General features: G+C 47.0%; 1 protein-coding gene and 1 pseudogene across 1 annotated transcript in view; one reads left to right on the forward strand and one right to left on the reverse strand.

Annotated features, from left to right (window-relative positions):
- NECTIN2 (nectin cell adhesion molecule 2) overlaps positions 1-13,424 on the forward strand; it is a 47,382-nt gene extending 33,958 nt beyond the window's left edge. Inside the window, exons 2-6 of the mRNA XM_039352230.1 lie at positions 2,842-3,195; positions 7,873-8,166; positions 10,120-10,237; positions 11,115-11,263; positions 11,946-13,424. Coding sequence (XP_039208164.1) covers positions 2,842-3,195; positions 7,873-8,166; positions 10,120-10,237; positions 11,115-11,263; positions 11,946-12,412 — 1,382 coding nt within the window. The 3' untranslated portion in view covers positions 12,413-13,424. The remainder of the gene's footprint in view (positions 1-2,841; positions 3,196-7,872; positions 8,167-10,119; positions 10,238-11,114; positions 11,264-11,945) is intronic.
- A 2,260-nt stretch (positions 13,425-15,684) lies between these two features.
- On the reverse strand, positions 15,685-16,961 carry LOC120312045 (annotated as a pseudogene).
- Between the last annotated feature and the right edge of the window lie 1,074 nt (positions 16,962-18,035).

Consider the following 18,035-nt stretch of genomic DNA (forward strand, 5'->3'; position numbering starts at 1 on the left):
AATCGTTTAAAATGAACAATCAGATAGTAAAAAATGAGATGGTTATTGTTTTCTTCCTTAATTTTGACATCCAAAGCCTGTTTAATACGGAAAATTTGAGCCATTTCCTAAAATTCAGAAAAAGGTGCATATTTCACAAGCTACTGCAGAGAAGGCCTGATATACACGATTAGTTTAACATGGCTTTTATAAATATGTCAATTAACAGCATTCTTATTTCCTGTTGGTATATGTAAAATATTTATATCCATAAGAGAAAAGGTGGAAAAAAAGTCCTACAGAACAATATAGATCAGTGGTTCTCAACCTGTGGGTTGGGACCCCATTTGGGGTCGAACGACCATTTCACGGGGGTCGCCAAACAACGCAGTCCACCATTTTTTTCCCCCTTTTCCTTAGCTGTGCTAATCCCTTTTATTCTATTGGCTTTTGAAAGCCAATAGAATAGACTCTCTTGAATAGAGTCTAATTCTATTGGCTTTCCAAAGCCAATAGGAATTGTCCAGGCTGTTTCTGCCCTGCTGAGCCCGCCAAAAGTCCCATTCTGCAAACGGTGCTGCACCAGTTGAGTAGTCCTCGACTTACGACCAGTTGGGGGTCGCGGCATTAAAAAGGTTGAGAACCACCGATATAGACAGAAGCAGATGAACAAAAAGAGAAAGGATAAGATAGTGATGTGTAACTATTGTAGTAAATATATATATATATAAAAGACAAAATCTTAACCACACAGAAGCATATTCAGGTAGGCCTCAAGTCACAACCTTTCATTTATTGACCGTTCCAAGTTACAACTGAAAAAGGTGACTCATGACCGTTTTTCACAGTTATGACCGTTGCAGCATCCCCAGGGTCACGTGATCAAAATTCAGACGCTTGGCAACTGACTCGTATTTATGACGGTTGCAGTGTCCCCGGGTCATGTGGTTTCCCCCTTTTGCGACCTTTTGACAAGCAAAGTCCAGGGGGAAGCCAGACACACTTAACAACCGGGTTATTCATTTAACAACGTAGGCGATTTGCTTAGTAAGTGTGGCAAGGAAAGTCGTAAAATGGGGCACAATTCACTGCTGTCTTGCTTAACAGAAATTTTGGGCTCAGCTGTCAGAGGTCAAGAACTACCTTTAGATCAGTGTTTCTCAACCTGGATCATTTTAAGGCATGTGGACTTCAACTCCCAGAATTCCATAGCCAGCATTGCTGGCTGTGGAATTCTGGGAGCTGAAGTCCACATGCCTTAAAATGGTCAAGGTTGAGAAACACTGCTTTAGATCAAATCTCCTTTTATGTCAGTCGAGGAGTTACTTTGAAAGGAGAAAGGGATCCTGGTCCTTCACTTCAAGTTTTTAGATCCCGTCTTTGAAATGAAGTGAAATCATCTTTTTAATTGCTCTCTGTGCTTCGGGCAGTCAGCGTTCTTCCCAATTTATTAGGGTTTCAGTGTGTTAATTCCGCGTCGCATCAACATGTCAAAAACTTCCTTCTGTTCCCCAAGAAAGATATTAACAATAGGGGGGGGATGTAAAATGGCACAATTGTAGGATGAGCCCAAACCACGTGTGTCTAAATAGGATGGGTTTAAGGCAGGGGTAGGCAACCTTGGCTCTTTTATGATTTGTGGACTTCAACTCCCAGAATTCCTGAGCCAGCATGGCTCAGCTTAGAAACCTCTCCCCTTTCCCCTCAGCGAGGCTGGCTCAGGAATGCTGGGAGTTGAAGTCCTCCCATCGTCAAGTGGCCAAGGCTGAGAAACACTAAGTCTAGAACAGGGCTAGGCAACCTTGGCTCTTTTATGACTCGTGGACTTCGACTCCCAGAATTCCTGAGCCAGCATGAGGGAAACTTTGGCCCCTTCATGACTTGTGGACTTCAACTCCCAGAATTCCTGAGCCAGCATGGCTCAGCTTGGAAACCTCTCCCTTTCCCCTCAGCATGGCTGGCTCAGGAATTCTGGGAGTTGAAGTCCACCAGTCATAAAAGAGCCAAGGTTGCCTACCTCTGGTTTAAGGTATAAAGTAGTGGATCTCAAACTTGGCAATTTTAAGAGGTGTGGACTTCAACTCCCAGAATTCCCCAGCCAGCCATGCTGACTATTAGAAAGGATAGTTATGGGAAGAAGGAAGCGAAAGGGTAAAATATAAATGCATTTGTAATCACTCAAAAAGATTGCAAAGATTTTCTCTTTATTTCTGTTTCTATTTTCTTATGTATACGCCGTCCCTTCTTGTTTTCTTTGCTGCTCTTTTAATATTTGCATTGTTTTTGTCTTGTTTAAAAACCTCTTCAATTACATTTTAGTTTTAAAGAAGAAATGTGATTTTTGCCACCACCTACCGGAGGGGGTGCTTCTACATACACCCCACACCCCAAAGTACAGGATGTGCTTTGAACATTGAGTGTAGGGTACTTCACACTTCATCTGATTTCATTTTAAATATTTCCCTTTCTGATAGGATGCAATTTCCCGTTTCAATTTTTCACTGGCTGAGTTGAGTTCTAGACTAGGCTAAAAAAAAATAGCTTTGGAAGGTTTTCTGTGTGTTGTGGGGATGCAGCCACTGTCTTAGTCTGTAATATAAACTGGACCATCATTTTAAACCGTCGTGAATTTGATTTCTTTGGGCATCACGGGTGAGATGAATTTAGCAATTGTTTGCTCAAACACCGTTTGGAGTTTAGCATGTCGTGTGAACCCCATCCGTGTCAAGGTTGGACCAGCACAGCCAAAACACCATTGCTCGTTTTAAAAATAAAATTGTTCCTAGTTGGTCTTCAAAAGGCTTCTCGATTGCCAGAAAGTGTGAGCTGTTAACTCAGCTGCCTTATGTTTTGCTTCTCTAGTTGTATTCGCCCAGCAAGTGACAGTCAACCATGAGGTCACCGGGTACCTGGGGAAGAAGGCGGTCCTGCCTTGCAACATCGTGGTAACTGAGCCTGAGGTGCAGGTCAGCCAAGTGACCTGGGTGAAGGAGATCGAAGGCCGGAGGCAGAATGTGGCCGTGCACCATCCAAAGCACGGACAAAACTATCCAGTGGAGAGGAACAGCAGGCGCATCCATTTTCACGTACCATCCTTGACGGACGCCACACTGGTCATTGAACACCTTCTCATGACGGATGAAGGCACCTACTCTTGCGAGTTTGCCACCTACCCCCACGGCAATGAAATTGGCACCACCAACTTGATTGTCTTGGGTAAGAACCAAGTGCTCGCCTTCGATCTGCAGGGCCTCCAGCTAACCGCTGGTAGGGTTGACACACCCAGTTAAGTTGTGAAATGCTGTGGTTTGTGGGGGGAACCCCTAAGACACGGCTCTACGCCTTGGGCTGAGCTGCCGGCGGTGGAATTGCACTGACCTAGTCTCTATATCACGTGGGAAGGCAAAGCCAAGTAAGCGATATTATGACACTTGGTGAAGCTGCCGGGGAACACAGAAATAACCCTGGAAAAGGTGTGGTGGCAGCCATTGGTGAAACAAGAGCTTAGCTCAGGGGTAGGCAACCTTGGCTCTTTTATGACTGGTGGACTTCAACTCCCAGAATTCCTGAGCCAGCCACACTGAGGGGAAAGGGAGAGGTTTCCAAGCTGAGCCATGCTGGCTCAGGAATTCTGGGAGTTGAAGTCCACGAATCATAAAAGAGCCAAGGTGGCCTACCCCTGGCCTGGGCCTGTATTTCTCAACCTTGGCCACTTGGAGATGGGTGGACTTCAACTCCCAGAATTCCTGAGCCAGCAGGGCTCAGCTTGGAAACCTCTCCCTTTCCCCTCAGCGTGACTGGCTCAGGAATTCTGGGAGTTGAAGTCCACGAGTCATAAAAGAGCCAAGGTTGCCTACCCCTGGCTTAGCCCAAGAAATCAGGAAAGCACAAGAAAGAAACTCAAGATGGACCAGTCTTGATTCTCTTTGGCATAAGAGATTTTCAAGATCCCAGTACAGATAGTCCTCAACTTGACCTACATTTGAGCCCATAATTTATGTTGGTCAGTGAGAAATTAAGTGAGTTTTGCCCCGTTTTACATCTTGTTTGCTAAGTGAATCACTGCAGTTATTAAATTAATAACATGGTGGTTAAGAGAATCTGGCTTCCCCATTGACTTTGCTTGTCAGAAAGTTACAAAAGGGGGAATCACATAACCCCGGGGCACTGCGACCGTCGTAAATATGAGTCAGATGCCAAGTGTCTGAATTTTGATCCCGTGACCATGGGGATGCTGCAACGGTGTAAAAAACGGTCATGGGTCACATGGGTCACTTTTTTCCGTGTCCTTGTAACTTCAAATGGTCACTAAATAAACCGATGTAAGTCAAGGACTGTCTGTATTCTAACCTACATCAAGAAAACAGAATTTTAGTATTCCTCGTGTCTGTGTCCTGACTGATAGTTCCCGAAGGGCTGTCAAAACTTGACTTTGAAATCCTAAAAAAAAAAAAAAAAAGCTGATCTCTGGCTGAAAATAAATACCGTAAATGCCGGCGTATAAGACGACTTCCGCGAGCGCTGAAATCGGCGCCAAAGACGGGGGTCGTCTTATACGCCGAGTCGTCTTATACGCCGGAAATACTGGTAGTTTCCGGCGTATAAGACGACGTTCTAGGAATGCGGCCCGGCTATAAAGACGGGGGTCGTCTTATACGCTGGGTCGCCTAATATGGCAGCATATACGGTATATATTGAATACTTTAAGCTTGTACACCTTCCCCCCCCCCGTCACAATCATCCTGCAACTTTTATAAATAAGGGAATAGGGGAAAAAAATATCTGCTAAATAAATGAATTGCTGTTTGTAAGAGAATTATAAAAGGCGTAGACACCTAACCCTTCTAAAGACCCCCAACCTGCCCTAACGTTTATTTATTTATTTATTTGCTCAACTACCCCAACCTTGCCTGAGTCCTCTGGCGTGTGTGGGCCTTCGGCCCGCTGAATCCCCCCAACGAGCAAAGCCCACCATATCTGTCTCGGTGCATCTGGCATTCAAGTGTTCCTGATGCTTTTGAATGACTTCCCAGGGGCTGTTGTGCGTTAAGCTAAGCTGATCTGCCAGGTCATGCATTCTAGGATTGCCGAGATGGTGGCGTGTCTCCATTCTTCCAATTAATTACGGGCCACTCATTATTGCATAGGGAACTAGGCTAATGACACCAATAATTGGTTCTTTTGCAGGGGCAAAACACCGCCCACCCCCCACCCCCAAAGCCTTGAGTCTGCTCAGATCCAACCCTACTTCGGATTCGCTTCTCCTAATGCAGTGGTTCTCAACCTGTGGGTCGGGACCCCATTTGGGGTCGAACGACCATTTCATGGGGGTAGCCAAACAACGCAGTCTGCCATTTTTTCCCCTTTTCCTTAGCTGTGCTACTCCCTTTTATTCTATTGGCTTTTGAAAGCCAATAGAATAGACTCTCTTGAATAGAGTCTAATTCTATTGGCTTTCAAAAGCCAATAGGAATTGTCAAGGCTGTCTCTGCCCTGCTGAGGCCGCCAAAAGTCCCATTCTGCAAACGGTGCTGCACCCGTTGAGTAGTCCTCGACTTACGACCGGTTGAGTAGTCCTTGGCTTATGATCAGTTGGGAATCGTGGCATTAAAAAGGTTGAGAACCATTGTCCTAACACTTCGCTGCAGAGAGATTTGGTAAGGGTGTCCTCTTTCAAGAGTCCTGGTCTGAAAAATCTGATGGACCTTAGGAGGGGGGGGGGAGATAATTCCCTTTTCTTAGTTGTAGGTCTTTATTAGACACGGAGTTTCTCGGATTGACCTTTAAAGCTTGCCCACCCCATAAGAAAGCTGCTGATTTAAAATGCAAGGCTTCTCCATTTTACAGTTCTGCAGGAGCGCAGAATACGGAACTGGATGAAGCCCCCCCCCCATGGCAGAGCCTTGCTTTTCTTAATTTTAAAAAAATGTAACGAAATAGAATATAATAACAGTTGGAAGGGACCTTGGAGGTCTTCTAGTCCAACCCTCTGCTCAGGCAGGAAACCCTGTATGATTTCAGACAAATGGTTGTCCAATCTCTTCTTAAAAACCTTCCAGTTTTGGAGCACCCCCAACTTCTGGAGGCAGGTTGTTCCACTGGTTAATTGTTCTCACTGTCAGGAAGTTTCTCCTTAGTTCTAGGTTGCTTCTCTCCTTGATTCGTTTCCACCCACTGCTTCTTGTCTGCCTTCAGGCGCTTTGGAGAATAGCTTGATTCCTCTTCTTTGTGGCAACCTCTGAGATATTGGAATAGCTTAAGAGTTCTACTTCACTCAGACTACTATTATTAGTCACTCCAGCCCTGAGAACAGTCTGTGAGACAGCCTCATTTGGAGAATAGCTTGACTCCCTCTTCTTTGGGGCAGCCCTTGAGATATTAGAACACTGCTATCATGTCCCCCCTCGTCCTTCCCTTTGTTAAACTAGACATACCCAATTCCAGCAACCGTTCCTTTATATGTTTTAGCCTCCAGTCCCCTAATCCCCTTTGTTGATCGTAAGTCACTTTTTTTTAGTGCCAGTGTAACTTCGGACGATTGCTAAAGGATTGGTTGCAGTAGAAAGGGCTACCTATAATATAGAGTTACCCCCAAAAATCTCAGAGATGTCGTTTTTTTACAGCAATGCCTGCTTGAAAATTTTGACACCAATGAGAGGCTGTGCAAAATTTCTAGCAGTTTGGGGTAGAATCCCAACATCCGTCTTACCTCTCCCCCCTTTTTTTTATGAGCTGCGAAAAAAAGTAAGGTATCTCCTGAGAACGATTTTTTTTTAACCTCAGTTGTAATTATAGAAATTATAGGGATTTTGCCCTGTGCGCTGTGCGATCTACCCAGAAACCCATTCCTGATTCACTGTGAATGTCTTCTGGCCCTTATGATTACAGGGGAATCTGTGGGAAACTTCCCAACTCCTCTCCTTTTATCTGGAAATTCCATTCATTTTCGCTCCCAAAATGGCAAACACCTGGAGGACTTTAGGATTACAGAACTTTCTCTCCGAAATAGATGGCACCTCTGGGGGGAGGGGGGGGGAGAAGTCTGGCAACTGAGGACAAAATTGTAGAAGAGACTCTTGTCTGTTGTAGTCTCCTCCCCACGCCCCAAAAATGTTGTATTTATGCTGTGCAAATTAGTGCAATTAGTTGCAAACAAAGGTCCCCTGACACTAGCTTTGGAACTAGCATTTTCCCATGTCTGAAGTGGGCAGAAAGATTGGGTGATGCAAGGAAAACAGTCCCTAACTATTACCTGTAACTCCTGGGGAGTGGGGCATAATCCCCATCACTTAAACCAGGGGTGTCCATCCTTGGGAACTTTTAAGACTTGTGGACTTCAACTCTTAGGGTTCCCCAGCCAGCATGCACAGACTTCAACTCCCAGAATTCAGTGGAGTCGAAGTTCCCAAGCGGCCCCGGTTGAGAAACACTCATACAGTCTGGCCTTAGGGCAGTGGTGGCGAACCTATGGCACGGGTGCCAGAGGCGGCACTCAGAGCCCTCTCTGTGGGCACGCGCACCATCGCCCCAGTCCTAGGCCTTCAGCTGGGTTTTATAAAACCTTTTCGCTTTAGGCCTCCGCCGCCGTGTGCAAAAAAAAAGGTTCAATCAATCAGTCAATTTCAACTTCTCGTGGGGGAAAAAAAAGATCTTGCAAAGTTGGAATTAGTTGATAGAATTTTTTAGTCCCACCCAGTTACCACCGCAGCCACGCCCACCCAATGGGCCACACCCACCCAATGGGCCACACCCACCCGGCACCGGACGATGCGTAAGTGGGTTTCGGGTTGCAGTTTGGGCACTCGGTCTCTAAAAGGTTCGCCATCACTGCCTTAGGGTCATGTACCTTGTGCAAATGCAGCCTTTTCACCTGCACGTCTGTTCCTCTTCCAGCCAAGCCCACAAGCAGTGCTGCGGCTGAGGAGGTGAAGGCCAGCAACGTGGAGCAGCCAGTGGCCGTGTGCACGTCCGCCAACGGGAAGCCGCCAGCGCGCATCACCTGGCAGTCGAAGCTGAACGGCAACTCCAGTGTTGAGACGACAAATAACCCCGATGGCACCGTCACCGTCACCAGCCGCTACAACTTAATTCCCACCAAGGAGGCCAACGAGCAGCAGATCACCTGCCTTGTCGAACACGTCGCCCTGCCACAAGCCGAGTCCTTCCCTGTCCAGCTTTCCATATTGTGTGAGTGGAGTGGGGTGTTGCGGCTTGGGGAGACTCAGAGAAGTTGTCCCCGGAGTTTATTTGTGGGTCAGATCTGTCGGAGCGCAAGCCAGCACGTGTCGTGTTCCAACCTTGCATATCTGTCCCTCAATACAGGGGTAGGCGACGTTGGCTCTTTTATGGCTCGTGGACTTCAACTCCCAGAATTCCTGAGCCAGCATGGCTCAGCTTGGAAATCTCTCCCTTTCCCCTCAGCGTGGCTGGCTGAGGAATTCTGAGAATTGAAATCCACGAGTCTTAAAGTTGCCAAGGTTGAGGACCCCTGATATAGGGCAGGGATGGGGAACCTTGGCTCTTTTATGACTCGTGGACTTCAATTCCCAGAATTCCTGAGCCAGCCATGCTGAGGGGAAAGAGAGAGGTTTCCAAGCTGAGCCACACGGGCTCAGGAATTCTGGGAGTTAAAGTCCATGAGTCATAAAAGAGCCAAGTTTGAAGACCCCTGGTTTAAATATTTAAATATTTTTCCTCACAGTCACATGATCAAAATTCAGGCATTTGGGCAGGGGCAGGTAACCTTGGCCCCTTCATGACTTGTGGACTTCAACTCCCAGAATTCCTGAGCCAGCCATGCTGAGGGGAAAGAGAGAGGTTTCCAGGCTGAGCCAGGCTGGCTCAGGAATTCTGGGAGTTGAAATCCACGAGTCATAAAAGAGCCAAGGTTGCCTACCCCTGCTCAATGACAATTCCGTGTGATGGGCTGGACTGAGAGAGGGAAATGGGGATTGATCCAGGGTCCTCCCAGCAGCTTCCATGGCTGAGGGGGGGGGGGTTAGAATCAAGATCACGTGAAGTATTAATACCACTTTACAAGGCCTTGGTAAGGCCACACTTGGAATACTGCATCCAGTTTTGATCACCACGATGTAAAAAAGATGTGGAGACTCTAGAAAGAGTACAGAGAAGAACAACAAAGATGATTAGAGGACTGGAGGCTAAAACATATAAGGAATGGTTGCTGGAATTGGGAATGTCTAGTCTAATGAAGAGAAGGACGAGTGGAGACATGATAGCACTGCCTCAATATCTGAGGATCTGCCCCAAAGAAGAGGGAGTCAAGCTATTCTCCAAAGCACCTGAAGACAGGACAAGAAGCAATGGGTGGAAAACCTATCAAGGAGAGAAGCAACCTGGAACTAAGGAGAAACTTCCTAACAGTGAAAACAATTAACCAGTGGAACGTCTTGCCTTCAGAGGTTGTAGGTGTTCCATCACTGGAGGCTTTTAAAAAGAGACTGGACAGCCACTTGTCTGGAATCATATAGGGAAGGTTGGAGTAGAAGACCTCCAAGGCACCTTCCAACTCTTGTTATTTTGTCAGAACCACAATTCTCCCACCCCTAGTTCAGCTTCTTAACTTCTGCACCACCCTGGCTCTCTTGTCACCTGGAATTACAATTCATAAACCACCATGTTTTTTAATATCCAGGTGTTGAAAGGGAAGGGCTGGCTCAAATTCATCCAGCTTTCAGATGCAAGCAGCCAGAGCCACGTGAATAATAATAATAATAATAATAATAATAATAATAATAATAATAATAATAATAATAAAAACCATAACTTCATTGTTTACCACCTGTGTTACAAGAATCTCCCCAGACTGCTTACCTTCCCTTGGGAACAACCACGAGGCTGTTCATGGATCTCGGGAAAGCTGATGCTGCTGATTCCCCAAGGCTAGTTCCCCGCTTGACCCCTCCTTCCAGCCCAGCTGGCAGATTCCCAACACCTGCGTGGAGAAGGAGGGGTTAAGGCGGTTGGGTGGGGAGAGAAGTCAGACTTTCAGCAGCCAATATAGAATATTTGCTGCAAGAAGGTCGAGGAAGACGGAGAAGGAAAGTTGCGTGTGTGGGTGCATCTGTGCGGCGCACGTCTTCAGCCAAGTCTGAGCTATTTTGACTGCTTTCTCTGCAGATGCCCCAGAGGTTGCCATAGAGGGCTACGATGACAACTGGTATTTGACCCGCAATGACGCCATACTCGTTTGCAGCGCGAGGGGGAACCCCACTCCGGTGGATTTCTTCTGGACCACGTGAGTCCTAATCTTTTCCTGTTTTCCCTGGTAAGCTGTTCCTTAACCCAACCCAGTTATTGGCCAGAGCAGGAGGTGGGTTAACTATGGCTCCTTTACGACCTGGGGACTTCAGTTCCCAGAATTGCTATAGATGGCAGAGGAATTCTGGGAGTTGAAGTCCACAGATGCTACAAGGGACCATATTGCCCACTGCTGGGCCAGAGGAAATGTTTTCTCTCTCTCTCTCTCTCTTTTTTTTTTTTTTAATTCTGTACCCTATGTTTTGGGACGGTCCTGGGCATCTCCAATCTGATCCTAGTAGGCCAATTGTTGATATCGTTATTTCTGTTTTGTGGCTTTTGCATTGAAAATACATCTGTCTGTTTGTCTATTTACCTATCTTTATCCATTCATCTATCCATTCATTCCTCCATGTCTGTCTGTCTGTCTGTCATCTATCTGCCTGTCGTCCATCTACTGTGTTTCCCTAAAAGTACGACCTACCTTGAAAATAAGATGAGATCTTATTTTTGTTGGAAACACGGTATCTGTCTATCTGTATATATATCTTGTCTGTCTGTCTGTCTGTATCTGTCTATCTGTATGTATATCTTGTCTGTCTGTCTGTATCTGTCTGTCTGTCTGTCTATCTATCTGTCTATATCTATCTTTCTGTGTCTGTCTATGTCTGTCTGTCTGTCTATGTCTGTTTGTCTATCTATCTAATCTATCATCTATCATCTATCATTTATGTATATCTATCCATCCACTCAACCAACTATCTCTATCTATCTATCTATCTATCTATCTATCTATCTATCTATCTATCTATCCATCCATCCATTCGATCTATGAATCTTCTTTATGGCTTAACTGGCCTTGCTTGGTTTCCCAGGACCAATGGACCGCTTCCGAAGTCTGTCGAGGTCCAAGGTCACCGCCTACTTGTGAGAAAAGTGGATTACACTGTGAACACCACCTTCATCTGCCAAGCCACCAATCGCGTGGGGCAAGTTTCGACCCAGCAAATCATCCTCGTCCGGGGTAAGAACTGTGGGCTTTTGCAACCTTTTCAGTGTGTGTGGGTGTGTGTGCGTGCGCGCGCACGGGGGGCTAATGGAGTGTGGCGTGAAGATGAATTAAGATTTTGGTGCCACTTAGCTGCTGGGGAGGGGGGGGCAGCATTTTAAGTCGATCCAGCTTGGAGCCCGTCCAAAGTCTCATAATGTGTACGGTAGAATAATCGGTGTCTTTTTTTTTTTTTTTAACCTAATCTGGGGAACCGAATATATTTGAATTCTTCCTCTTCTGTCACAAGTTCAGTGCGCGGTGCTTTGCGCAGCAGGACGCCGGGAAGCATTGTGAGATTTAACTAGCTCAAGGCACGGCGATAAAAAGCCTTGGGCTTAGATAGGCCAGGAGCCAGAGGCATTGTGGGTGCAGAGAGGCTTTGGGGGGGGGGCAGAAGGATAGCCGGGGCACCACACACGTGGGGCGAACGTTGCTTTTCTGGACCCTCCGATACCTTAGTTTCTCTGTGGACGTACAGGGGCCTCTTGGCCGCCTGCGAGAGATGGTGACGATGATGATGGATGGCGGGGTCCCGAGGACCGCCCGGTCTCCTCTTTCCCGGACCCAGTTGAGGCTCTGCCCCTTCCCCAGTGCTGGTATTACTAACCACTCGCATTTCTCGGAGTGACTTCCCCGTCTTCCTTTCTTTACTCAGACCAGCCGGTGAAGAGTCAGAGCCGCAACGTTGGAGCCCTGGCCGGGGGTATCGTGGGGGGGATCCTGGCCCTGGCAATTCTGGGGATCATAGTCTTCTTCATCTTCCACCGCCGGCACGCCCGAGCTTCCAAAGGCTCCTTTGACCCCAAGACTCGACCCTTTGGCAACGGGACCGCTCAGCCACCAAAGCATGACTTCACCGAACTCGACCGGCCGCTGAAACCCGCCACAGGAAGAAAGCCCGAGGACGAGGACGACGAGGAAGATTACAGAGAGGAGGAGCACGAAGAACGGCGGCACCCTCCCTACGGCTACGCCCCGCGGCATCGGGAGGACGAGGAGGAACGATTCGACCAGCTGGGCCCCATTCTGCGGTTCAGCCCTGACCCGCACGGCTACGAGTACGACGACATGGAATCCCAGCACGACGGTTCCATCATCTCCAAAACGGCCGTCTACGTGTGAGCTTGGTCTGGACAGCCGTCCTGGGACCGCGGGAGAACGGTGCTCCCTCTCAAAAGACCCTCGAACACTCTCTGAAGGATTTTTAATGTTTTCTTTAACTTACGGACTCTGCCGACAGAAGCCCCTGCTTAAGGAAGGCGAGGCCGCTGTCAGGGCAGGTTGGCCTCGGAGGAAAAACAAACGGGGTGTCCCTGGGAAACAGAGAAACTAAGGAGAAACACAATCAAAACCTCCCTTCTGGAGATCTTTTCAATACCGCTGCCTTAGAAGGATTTGTAAATCTTGGCTTTATTTTTTAATGTTGGAGGAGATGCGAACCGGGTGGTAATACCTGGGGTCCGAGCAGTGCAGGAAAGAATTAAGTTGATCCAACCTTCCCTGTGAAATGGGACCGCCGGTGAGGGACGGAGACTTAGGTGCGCTCTCCGAAAGGACTCCACTGAGATTGGTGCTCTCTACTTTGATTGCAAGAGACTCGGCTGCTTTCAACGGCCGGGCTTCCCTCAGCCACCCCTTGCTCCGGGAAACTGGGACTTAAAATGTCTCGTCGTTGTGTCTTGTAGCGTCCTCGGAGGGTTGGGAGAAATGAAGGGGCCTGGTGCTCAGCCCCGAGGTCTCTTAAAAAACTTTTTTGGTTAAGGAATTATCCGGGAATTGCCTGAGATTGTCCGTCTTGTGGATTCCGTGGTTTGGCTGTGTACCACGTCCTCCTTCCGTCTCCAGATCCTCCTCGTGTGGGAGACTGTAAAAGAAGGCTCTCCAAAATGGGGACCGAGCCATTTCATGGCCTTCCACGTTCACACGCTACCTTTGTGCTCTACTTTACGTGCCCTGTGTCGGTTGTCTGTAAATAACCTTGCTTTAAAGAAAACAAAACCACAAACGAAACACCCAACAGCCAAGGCGCAGAGCTATTTTCGTACTCGGTTTGACTGCGCCTTCCCCAGTCCTCCCCCCTTCAGTGTCAGTTCTGCCTTCGTTTGTGTGTAATTAAATGCTGTCTCAAAACCTACCTCTTCTCTCTCTCGCTCGCTCGCTCTGTCTTGGATTTGGCCAGCAAAACTTGGATGGCTGCCCGCCATGGTGTAAATACATATCTGCATTGCTGGAGGTGAAATTGAAATGGTTTTTAATAGAGTGACAACGAGGCTCTTGTCTCGACCATATTATGCTTGGCGGATGCACTTGGATTTAGGAAAGCCATAAAGTGGTGGCGCAGGACCTTTTGCAAACCAAAATGTCCTGGGAGGTCAGGTTGAGAAAACGGCGTTGTCTACGTGAGACCGGGGTGGGGAACTAGGGCCCTTTTATGACTTGTGGACTTCAACTCCCAGAATTCCACGCTGGCTTGGGAATTCTGGGAGTTGAAGTCCACAAGCCACAATGTGGGGGGGGGGCATAGTTCCCACCTCTGGTGTAAGAAAAGCTTGATATTTTGATGACAGAAAAACCTCTAATGTTTTAGATGCATCTTCATATAGGCACAATACAGGAAGTTCTTCACTTACAACTATTCGTTTAGTATCCCAGGTTTACAGCAGCACTAAAAAACGTGACTTACGACCCTTTTTCACACTTAACAACCGTTGCAGTACCCCTGTGGTCACACGATCAACATTCATACACTTGGCAACTAACTCGTATTTATGACGGTCGCACTGTCCCGGGGTCATTGCAATCCCCTTTTGTAAGCAACCTAGAACTAAGGAGAAACTTCCTGACAGTGAGAACAATTAACCAGTGGAACCACCTGCCTCCAGAAGCGGTGAATGCTCCAACACTGGAAGTTTTTAAGGAGAGACTGGATGGCCATTTGTCCGAAATGGTGTAGGGTTTCCTGCCTGAGCAGGGGGTTGGACTAGATGACCTCCAAGGTCCCTTCCAACTTTATCATGATTATTATTCACCATTCTACTAACTGTTGTAACTTCAGTCACTAAATAAACTGTTATAAGTTGAGGACTATCTTTATGTGGAGATTCAAAAGCTTTTTTGTGTTTGTTTGTTTGTTCTGGCGAAGTGCCTTTGAACAGACCCGTGAGGCTGCAGTCCCAAAGGCCGGTAGGGGAGAAAACCCAACTTTGATTTAACGGGCATTTAAATTTCATTCCATAACGTGACTGCAACTGCTGACACTTGGTAGTCTCGTTACTTAAGCACCTGGCCTGCTTACACTCCCAAATGGTTTTGGAGGCAGCTCCCTGGACCCCTCGGAGTTTGCCAGCAGATTTTGCCATTCTTAATGTGATACGAATAGACATTTTCTGCATGTATTTAATAATGTCCTCCAGGCATCTGGGAGTCGTGGCATTCCAGTTGATGCAGCTTTAATCTGACATTAAGATCCCAGAATGCTGTTTCTCTCTGTAGAAAAGTAAGCCCAGCAGTTCCTCACCCCAGCACCCCAAAATGCAAGACAAGAATATTTCCAGATTAATATGTAGGCATTGTATGTATGTATGTATGTATGTAAGTATGTATGCATGTACATGGCCACAATTTGGACCAGAATTAATGTTGCTAAGTGAGACTGTTAAGTGAGTCAACCCGAACTTACGACTGTAAAATAGGGTGTGGCTCATTTAACAACCCCCTAGCTTAGCCGTGGAATTTAAACCCAAAAAAGGGGAGAATAAGTGGAGAGGAGAACTCCAGCATCCTGAGAGGCTGAGGGTCAGCTTCTAACATTGTATTTTTTCCCAGGAATGCTTTTGGCTCTTGAAACATCCCCAGAAACGTGCTTAGGAAATGAATAAAAATAAAAAAAAAAGATGGGACATAAATAAGTAAATAAAATGGGGCATGTTGAAAATAGTTAGAAGGGAGGGTGCCCAGTTGCCAGATCAAAAGGCAAAGCTAAGTAGAGACGGTTAAGCAGTTGGTCAGTGGTAAAGGATGACCTTGTGAGACGGGCTTTTAATTCTGTTTGTTGCTGCTTTATTGGGGTGTTCTCCCTTCATTTTAAGCTGCCCTCCTTCCCCTTTTATCCTGTCAGACGGACCGGGCCACAGTCAAGAGAGAACTTCACCTTAAACCCTCCCTGATTTTTTTTTTTTAAGTCTGGTTATTTTAATTCTGGAACACGCCGGCCTGTTCTTCCAATTAAAACTCGGTGGCAGATCTTGTCTCTTTCTAAATTTAAAAGAACTTGGAAATGTATGAATCACAGCTTTGCTTCCTTGGCGGCCGAGTTACCTTCCCCTTCCGTATTCCTGGCCACCGGTGAGCAAAACCTTCTGAAAGATTACGTGACAGCAACATCTGGGCAACCTTCAAAGCACCTTCTCTTGGCGAGAGCAGATGCCTGTGGCTTGCAGGCTCCCCGAACTGTCGGCTCCCAACACGTCTCCATGACCACCTGTCTTACCTCTCCTTTCTTCAAAGCAGCCAGCCAAACGCTGCCGCCGCATCGGCAGGTGTGACCGAGAGGCTGTTTCGAAGAGAAGCGTGGAGCCGTTGGTGGTGGTGATGGGTGGGAGCTCTTTGTGCTTGCAGGCCATGAAACCCTCTGTTTTGCAAGGGGGTTGGGAGTCTTACACACTGCAGGGGGGGAGCAGTTGGGCTGGAAACACCTGTAGGGCTCCAGAGGTTAAGTCTTTTTCAGCCAGCCGCTCCCTCTGTCAATGTGGAGGGCTGATGTTGGGAATTACAGCTGAGGAAGAAGAGCAGAAGTGACCCAGTTTTTTCTTGTGTGAGGTGAGGAAGGAGGGAGAGCTCCAGGATCAGGGCAAGCTCAGAATTGCTGGAATTCAAGAAAGTTTTAGGGGCTGGGATGGAGGAAGAGAGAAGAGTGAGTGGATGGTTGGGTGGGTGGGTGGGTGGATGGATGGATGGATAAATGGGTGGGTGGATAAATGGATGGATAGATAGATGGATAAATGGGTGGGTGGATAAATGGATGGATAAATGGGTGGATGGATGGATAAATGGTTGTATGGATGGATAGTTGGATAAATGGGTGGGTGGATAAATGGATGGATAGATAGATGGATAAATGGGTGGATGGATGAACAGGTGGATAAATGGGTGGATGGATGGATAAATGGGTGGATGGATGGATAAATGGTTGTATGGATGGATAGTTGGATAAATGGGTGTGTGGATAAATGGATGGATAGATAGATGGATAAATGGGTGGATGGATGAACAGGTGGATAAATGGGTGGATGGAGGGATAAATGAATGGATAAATGGGTGGATGGATGGATAAATGGATGGAAGGGTAGGTAAGTGGATGGATGGATGTGTGGATGGATGGAAGGGTAGGTAAGTGAATGGATGGATGTGTGGATGGACGAATGGATGGATAAATGGTTGTATGGATGGATAGTTGGATAAATGGGTGGGTGGATAAATGGATGGATAGATAGATGGATAAATGGGTTTATGGATAAATGGATAAATGGGTGGATGGATGGATAAATGGGTGGATGGATGGATAAATGGGTGGATGGATGGATAAATGGATGGAAGGGTAGGTAAGTGGATGGATGGATGTGTGGATGGACGAATGGATGGATAAATGGTTGTATGGATGGATAGTTGGATAAATGGGTGGATGGGTGGGTAGATGAATGGATGAGTAGATGGGTGAGTGGATGGATGGAAGAATGGATGGATAAATGGATGTGTGGATGAATAGGATGGATGGGTAGATGAGTGGATGGGTAGATGGTTGAGTGGATGGATGGATAAATGGGTGGATGGATGGGAGGGTAGGGAAGTGAAAGGATGGATGTGTGGATGGATGGATGAATAGATGGATTAATGGATGTGTGGATGGATAGTTGGATAAATGGGTGGGTGGGTGGGTAGTTGAGTGGATGAGTAGATGGGTGAGTGGATGGATGGATGGACGAATGGATGGATAAATGGATGTCTGGATGAATAGGATGGATGGGTCGATGAGTGGATGGATAGATGGTTGAGTGGATGGATGGATAAATGGGTGGATGGATGGGAGGGTAGGGAAGTGAAAGGATGGATGTGTGGATGGATGGATGAATAGATGGATAAATGGATGTGTGGATGGATAGTTGGATAAATGGATGGGTGGGTAGGTAGGGCGGGGGGGGGTGGATAAATGGATGTATGGATGGGTGGATTCAATGTGGAATCCCCAAACAGTCCAACAAGGGTAGAAAATGGGTAGTACAGATAGTCCTTCACTTACAACCATTCATTTAGTGACAAAAATTACAGTGTCACTGAAAAAAGTGACTTATGACCGTTTTTCACACTTAACAACCGCCGCAGTGTTCCCATGGTCATGTGATCAAAATTCAGACAGTTGGCAACTGGTTCATATTTATGATGGTTGCAGTGTCCTGGGGTCACGTGATCCTCTTTAGCGACCTTCTGACCAACATAAAGTCAATGGGGGAGGGGCAGTCAGATTCACTGAACAACCGTGTTACTAACTTAACAACAGCAATGATTCACTTAATAATAAAGTTGGAAGGGACTTTGAAGGTCATCTAGTCCAACCCCCTGCTCTGGCAGGAAACCCTATACCAGTGGTTCTCAGCCTGTGGGTCGGGACCCCATTTGGGATCGAACGACCATTTCACGGGGGTCGCCAAACAACGCAGTCTGCCATTTTTTTCCCCGCTTTTCCTTAGCT

Source organism: Crotalus tigris, unplaced genomic scaffold, assembly GCF_016545835.1.
Source record: "Crotalus tigris isolate CLP2741 ecotype Arizona unplaced genomic scaffold, ASM1654583v1 scf7180000018413.2111637, whole genome shotgun sequence".
NCBI classification, from domain to species: domain Eukaryota; kingdom Metazoa; phylum Chordata; class Lepidosauria; order Squamata; family Viperidae; genus Crotalus; species Crotalus tigris.